This window comes from Cucurbita maxima, unplaced genomic scaffold, assembly GCF_002738345.1.
Source record: "Cucurbita maxima cultivar Rimu unplaced genomic scaffold, Cmax_1.0 Cma_Scf00211, whole genome shotgun sequence".
NCBI lineage: Eukaryota > Viridiplantae > Streptophyta > Magnoliopsida > Cucurbitales > Cucurbitaceae > Cucurbita > Cucurbita maxima.
Genome location: NW_019272227.1, coordinates 75,208 through 83,146, shown reverse-complemented (window position 1 = coordinate 83,146; position 7,939 = coordinate 75,208). Strand labels below are relative to the sequence as shown.

The following is a 7,939-nucleotide window of genomic DNA, read 5'->3' as shown; positions in this document are numbered from 1 at the left end:
AATTTTTACTTGTGATTAAAATTGTTGCAGAATGCAATATGGGTTCTAAAAAATTTTCTGAACATCTCAGTCAGAATACAAATAGTTTTCTTGCATCTTCTAGAAGTCGAGTGTTGCTGAAGCTACTGATTCAGGGACTTCTTAAATATTGAATGATATTATAACCAAATCCTTCAAATACTGAAAGCTATTTGGTGATGATTACTTGATTTGCAATCCATCCCTTTCTCGAAAGAATTATTTTGTCAGTTCCTATATGTACCTGGGTTGTTTTTGTTTTTGGGCATTTATGTTTTGTTAAATCAATTATGATTTTAGTAATTGCGACCCTTAACAAATACAGATTCTGCATTGCAGTGGGGAAAGAAGAGCAACCAATGCCATACCTTGTATACTTACAAGGTGGACCTGGATTTGAGTGTCCGCGACCTACTGAAGCAAGTGGATGGATACAAAAAGCATGCGAAGAATTTCGTGTTATATTGATGGACCAGGCATGGCTTTTGTCGACAACCTTTGAGCAACAGCATTTGAAATATAAACAACTGTTGTCATGATCTTTTATTCCACTTACATATGTATCACTGCAGCGGGGAACAGGATTATCGACTCCTTTGTCTCCATCGTCCATGTCGCAATTCCAAAGTGCTGAGGACTTGGCCAACTACTTGAAACATTTTCGAGCTGATAACATAGTGAATGATGCTGAATTCATTAGGACTCGTCTTGTTCCTGATGCTGCCCCTTGGACCATTTTGGGTCAGGTATGCAATTTAGTGTTTCTTTTTTAGTTTCAAATTTTGCAATCAACATGTTTAGCATAGCGCTCCTTACTCGTCCTTACTTTATTAGATGACTTCTAGTCTTTGCAAGCAACACATTGAGTTTAGTACTCTTCGCTCAACATGTTGAACTTACATAAAGCAATTAGCAGACTTGTTAGCTTTGGGATTCTAAATGGGGCTTTGCTTTATATAAGTTATTGCCTTCTGTTGTGTGGTAATTTAAATCACTGCAAATACAAAGATAATCTCTTTTTCCCTGTACAGAGCTATGGTGGGTTTTGTGCAATTACGTATTTGAGTTTTGCACCAAAAGGATTGAAACAAGTCCTCATAACTGGAGGAATCCCTCCAATAGGGAATGGATGCACGGCAGATTCTGTATATAGAGCATGCTTTGAAAAGATTATTATTCAAAATGAAAAATACTACAAGAGGTATCCTCAGGATGTCAAAATCGTCCATGAAGTTGTGAAATACTTGGAGGAGAATGGAGGCGGGGTGAGTACAATTGTGAATTATGTCATCATAATGCTATAAAAAACCCGAACGAAATGCTCAAATGTCTCTCAAATCCCTTTACAACTCTCTGAAAGAAACACTTAATTCTTTTTTGTTTTTGTATAGGTTCCTCTTCCCTGTGGTGGTATCCTGACTCCTAAAGGGCTGCAAACTCTTGGGCTTTCTGCTTTAGGATCTAGTACAGGTTTCGAACGCATGCACTATTTGTAAGGCGTCTTAATTTTCGTCTTTCTGGTTTCATTCTTTTGGATAAGTGAATAGTCAACTCAAGAAATGTGTGTAGTAATCTAATTACTCTCTCTTTTTCCCCCTCAATCATGTCAGGTTTGAGAGAGTATGGGATCCTATAATAGTTCCTGGAGCACCAAAACGAATCAGTTATTTCTTCCTCAATGCTGTTAGTATTCTACAATTTCCATTGGTTGTGATTATCACTAAAACTTCATTCTTGAATGATTCTAACAACTAGACATATTTGCAGATCAGTGGCTGGCTCTCACTTGATTCAAATCCTCTTTATGGTCTCATGCACGAGTCAATATATTGCCAGGTAACCTCCTTTTTTACCTTTTAGAATTACATATTGGTCGTTTGAACTCTCTATAGAGTGAACTTTTTGCCACTTCGTGTTCCTGTTCCCCAAAGGGCGCCTCGTCTCGCTGGTCTGCTCAAAGAATAAGGAATGAACTGGAGAACAAATTCGATGGAACTAAGGCTGTAAAAGAAGGATGTCCTGTGTATTTCACTGGAGAGGTAGGTGCATTATACTCATAAAATGTCATCATGGTGATCGAGTAAATAGCCATCTGAGTTTATGAGATCTTGCTTGACTTTGGATAAATCCAGAATAAAAACATCTTTGGAAGTTCTACTCATTCATATCTATTCAAGATTTATGCTCCAATTGTAATGCTTCTGCAGATGATCTTCCCGTGGATGTTTGACGAGATTCATGCCTTGAAACCGTTCAAAGACGCCGCTAATATATTGGCCGAGAAGGAGGATTGGCCTCCCCTATATGACATTGCTGCTCTTAAAAATAACAAGGTATTCTCTCCAACTGCTTCTACATTTCCAAGTAGTGTTTTTTATAATGTTTCTATCCCGAAAATCTCGTCTTTGGGTACTTTACTGCAAAACATCCTAACTTGCCTGAGCGAGTCTGCCATAGGTTCATCTCCTGCACCGTGCTCATAGTTACTACATTGTTAGTTTAGCCACTCGGTTTTAAGCATGAACGATCCTCTCCCTTCATAGTCTCTGTCTCCACCATCACCGTCTTCACCGATGTCAATTTTACCATAACAACTTGTCATGACAAGCATTAGGATTAGGTTGGGAGGTTTTTGTTGCAAAAAGTTAAACATCTTTTCGGAATCCCAATCACAGGTCCCGGTCGCAGCAGCAGTTTACTATGAAGATATGTACGTAAACTTCAAGCTGGCCATGGAGACAGCTTCCCAAATAGCAGGAATCAGGCTGTGGGTTACTAATGAATTTATGCATTCTGGTCTGCGTGATGGAGGGCCTCAAGTTCTGGATCACTTGATGGGATTCTTAAATGGAAAGAAGCCTTTATTCTGATGTTTTTTCTCTAAACTTTGTTGCTTTTCCTCATAATTATTGGATGCAGTCTTTGCCATGACCTTTTCATTTCCTCCTCAATAATGTGTATGTATGTATATATATATATGTGTGTGTGTGTGTGTGTGTGTGTATGTATATGTGTGTGTGTGTGTGTGTGTGTGTGTGTGTGTATGTATATGTGTGTGTGTGTGTGTATATGTATATTATATTATGAGTGAAACTTAGATTATAAACTTAGAACTAAATCTGTATTTTAGAGTACAATGGGTATGAAGATTTGAAACTTATAATGATATCAAAATTATTTTTAAAACTAATATTTAGATAGAAGAATTGTTTAGGGAATGATATTAAAATTAATTTTAAAACTATAATATTTAGATAAAAGGAATTTTATTTTTATTATTTATTTATTTATTATTTAAACATTGAGACGATTTAAAAGGAACTAAATCTGTATTTTAGAGTACAAAGGAATTTTATTTTTATTATTTATTTATTTATTATTTAAACATTGAGACGATTTTTTCTATGATTTATGGTAAATCATAGAAATCAAAGCTTAAATAATAACGAATTAAATAAAAAAATTTAAAATTATATGGAAATTAATTTAATTTTTTTAAAAACATAATAGAAAAGGAAGAGAAGTATATTCAAACTCCTTATAACTCTGTAAGATCGAGGCCTCGTACGAAATCTACTCGAATGAGTTGGATTCTGAGTTGGGAATTCAATTTAAATGGGGTATGAGACCTACCCGAATGAGTTTTCCATGTTAGCTAAATGGAGATTTCCATACATTTCCCAACTCCAACCTCGATTCCGTCCCGCTTCACTTTTATATATAAATGAAAAATTTTATCTATATAATAAGTTAGTTTTGTATTATACTTATATTATTTATTTATTTAAAATAAATAAACAAAGATATTTTTTTAAAAAATGTTGCATAAGATAGTTTTGTGTTATACTTGTATATTATTTATTTATTTATTTTAAATAAATAAAGAAAGATATTTTTTTTAAATGTTGCAGCTATATTCTACCATTTAAATTTAAAATTTTAGAAATTAAGTTATATTATATTTTTCATATGATTTTTTTTAACTTATTTTACATTTTTTAATAGACGATTATTAGAAAATAAATATTTCAAGAAAATATTGAAAATTTTATGTTAGGAATTTGCAATGATCTAAAAAATAGATGAATTTTTTTTTTTTTGTAAAATATAGAATGAAATATAAGACGTTTGTATACATGCTTTCTATTTTTTATTTTTTATTTTCCAAACATTTTGCATTTATTTGTTTATTTCTTATATAGTTTTGCAGTGTTCATTATATTAAATTTGTTTAAGTTTAATAGAAGTTATGGACCCTTCCTTGGTAGAAGTAATTCTTACTAAATCAAGATTTACGGACAGATAAAATAAAATTATTTTAACAAATAAAGAGATAAAAATCAATTTTTCTCCTTTATTGTGAATATTCCAATTATATTACAAATTTATTTAAAATCTATCTCGGTCTTTGTCATTATATAATTTTNTAAAATTAATTTTAAAACTATAATATTTAGATAAAAGGAATTTATTTTTATTATTTATTTATTTATTATTTAAACATTGAGACGATTTATGGTAAATCATAGAAATCAAAGCTTAAATAATAACTAATTAAATAAAAAAATTTAAAATTATATGGAAATTAATTTAATTTTTTTAAAAACATAATAGAAAAGGAAGAGAAGTATATTCAAACCCCTTATAACTCTGTAAGATCGAGGCCTTGTACGGGACCTACCCGAATGAGTTGGATTCCGAGTTGGGAATTCAATTTAAATGGGGTATGAGACCTACCCGAATGAGTTTTCCATGTTAGTTAAATGGAGATTGTGATGGAATTACATTTCCCAACTCCAACCTCGATTCTGTCCCGCTTCACTTTTATGTATATAATAAGTTAGTTTTGTGTTATACTTGTATTATTTATTTAAAATAAATAAAGAAAGTTATTTTTTTAAAATGTTGCAGCTACATTATACCATTTAAATTTAAAATTTTAGAAATGGAGNTATATTATATTTTTCATATGAATTTTTTAAACTTATTTTACATTTTTTAATAGACGATTATTATAAAATAAAAATTGTCAATTAAAATAAATATTTCAAGAAAATATTGAAAAATTTATGTTAGGAATTTGCGATGATCTAAAAAATAGATGATTTTTTTTTTTGTAAAAATATAGAATGAAATATAAGACGTTTGTATACATGCTTTCTATTTTTTTTTATTTTTTTTTCCAAACATTTTGCATCTATTTGTTCATTTCTTATATAGTTTTGCAGTGTTCATTATATTAAATTTGTTTTAAGTTTTACTAAATCAAGATTTACGGCCAGATAAAATAAAATTATTTTAACAAATAAAGAGATAAAAATCAATTTTTCTCCTTTATTGTGAATACAGATAAAATAAAATTATTTTAACAAATAAAGAGATAAAAATCAATTTTTCTCCTTTATTGTGAATATTCCAATTATATTACAAATTTATTTAAAATCTATCTCGGTCTTTGTCATTATATAATTTTTTTAATTTCTATATTTTCAAAATATTCTTATTAATTTTATTTTTTAAAATTGTGTTCTATGTGCCTGTGGTTTTTTAATTTTTATATAATATTCTTATTAATTTTATTTTTTAAAATTGTGTTCTATGTGCCTGTGGTTTTTTAATTTTTATATATTATTTTTTTAAATCCCTTTGTAATCTTACTATAATTTTTCCCCATTCATTTTNAATATACCAAATTTAAAATAAAGATAATTATTTAAAAGTAAATTTAAAATAAATACAATTATTTATTTTCTAGCCAAATTTAAAATAAAGATAATTATTTAAAAGTAAATTTAAAATAAATACAATTATTTATTTTCTAGTTGTAAATATTCTTTTTATTTTTAAATTAAATAGTAAAATTTTCATTTAAATAATTAATTATAAGATATAATTATTCGATGGGTTTGTATGTATTATTTATAACCACTAACTAATAAACTCTAAATTTAAATAATAATAATAATAGTAATAAATTTTTTAAAAAATGATGGATTAAGATAATTATTGTTATTATTATTCATTTCTTAACCATTTTTCTATTTTCATAAAAAATGATGGATTAAGATAATTATTGTTATTATTATTCATTTCTTAACCATTTTTCTATTTTCATTTATTTTCCACGTGTACTACATAACTACATTTAATTACACGTGCAAAGAAACACGTGTGACTCGTTGTCGGTTCAAACAATTACACGCTTACGTACTTCTCTCGAGTCTGGTCGCTCTTATAAGGATCCGTCTCTCCCGTCTTCTTCTGCATATCCATTTCTCCGTCTTTGCTTTGTATTTCTTCATCTTCTTGCACTTCTCTTCAATCTCCTTGCGAAAATGGCAGGTTTGATCGACAGAGCGAAGAACTATGTCTCCACGAAGGTCGCTAACATGCCGAAGCCAGAGGCCTCCGTCACCGACGTCGATTTCAAGCGTTTGAGCCGCGATTCCGTCGAGTATTTGGCCTATGTTTCCGTCTCCAATCCTTACAGCCACGCCATTCCTATCTGTGAGATTTCTTACAATCTCAAAAGCGACGGCAGGTTCGTTCGTTCGTTCGCTCGTTTACTCGCATTTTCAAATTTCCTCTGTTTTTGATTTCGTAAATTAGGTCTCGATCGATTAGTATGTATATATTGAATCGATCGATTTCCTCTGTTTTTGATTTCGTAAATTAGGTCTCGATCGATTAGTATGTATATATTGAATCGATCGATTAGACGATCTCGATTCGTTCAATAGGAAAGAAGGAATGAAATGTTGTTGATGTTGTTGATGTTGATGTTGTTGTTGTTGTTGAGATCTTGTGATTGATGGATCGATCGAATGTGCAGAACGGTTGTGACAGGGACGGTGCCTGTTGTTGAGATCTTGTGATTGATGGATCGATCGAATGTGCAGAACGGTTGTGACAGGGACGGTGCCAGATCCAGGATCTCTGAAAGCGAGCGGTTCGACGATGGTGGAAGTGGGGGTGAAGGTGCCGCACTCGGTAATGATAAGCTTAGCGAAGGACATCGGGCGAGATTGGGACATTGATTACGAGTTGCTGATCAGACTCACCATTGACCTTCCGGTCATTGGAGACTTCACCATTCCTCTGTCTACAAAAGGCGAGATCAAGCTCCCTACCTTCTCTGACATGTTCAAATAGCTATATTTCTTTCTTTCTTTCTTCGTTTAATTTATGTTTAATCAAATGTTAAAAAGTTCCAAATCACGCTTACGTGATGGATAATAAGGTTTCTTGTTAGCAAGAGCAACATCATCTCCCTACCATATCTATATTCTCCAAGCAGTTTGTGTCCAGTTTTATATAGATATATTATATATATCCAATCCTAAAATACTTGAGATGATTCTTTTTTTTAATTTTTTATTTACAACAATATTAATTTTTACTCTTAAATCAAACCTAACCCAGCTAATTTAGCCTAGGGAGATCCTGGGTTTGTAACCAGTAACCATCTTCATTGGCACGAGGCTCCGAGATGTCCAAAGTAATGTCATAAGAGTTTTATACTCAGAGTGGATAAGATAAGTGGACAATATCTTATTTAACATAGTAGCATAGTCATACCCTAAACTTAGTCTTACCAATAGATTGGTAAATTCTCAAATATCGAACAAAGGACTCCAAAAGAAAAAGAGTCGGTCTCGATTAAGAAGAAGTGTGAATGATGAAAACAATATCATATTATTATGGAGAGTTGGTGTTCATCTAACCTTTGGAATGTTTATATTTAAACTATCGTTACTTTAGAATGGGTAAGAATGGGTAAGAAGGTTGGATCATCTTTATACTTATTTTTTTTAACATACTTATTAAAAGTATAAAGTTAATTTAAATATGAAAAGAAAACAATTAGGAAAATAAATGTATATTAAAATGTAATGTTAGTAAGTTCGAGTATTTATTTTTA

General features: G+C 30.9%; 2 protein-coding genes across 2 annotated transcripts; both read left to right on the top strand.

Moving 5' to 3' along the window:
• The first annotated feature begins 293 nt into the window (after positions 1-293).
• On the top strand, positions 294-2,957 carry LOC111473999 (proline iminopeptidase-like). Its single transcript, XM_023119278.1, has 9 exons — positions 294-494; positions 591-764; positions 1,050-1,283; positions 1,410-1,510; positions 1,629-1,701; positions 1,786-1,854; positions 1,950-2,057; positions 2,226-2,351; positions 2,694-2,957. The coding sequence occupies exons 1-9, from the start codon at positions 309-311 to the stop codon at positions 2,886-2,888; spliced, it is 1,266 nt and encodes a 421-aa protein (XP_022975046.1). The 5' UTR covers positions 294-308; the 3' UTR covers positions 2,889-2,957.
• A 3,343-nt stretch (positions 2,958-6,300) lies between these two features.
• LOC111473992 (desiccation protectant protein Lea14 homolog) lies at positions 6,301-7,335 on the top strand. The gene is made up of 2 exons (XM_023119260.1): positions 6,301-6,559; positions 6,918-7,335. The coding sequence occupies exons 1-2, from the start codon at positions 6,354-6,356 to the stop codon at positions 7,168-7,170; spliced, it is 459 nt and encodes a 152-aa protein (XP_022975028.1). The 5' UTR covers positions 6,301-6,353; the 3' UTR covers positions 7,171-7,335.
• Positions 7,336-7,939: the final 604 nt, after the last annotated feature.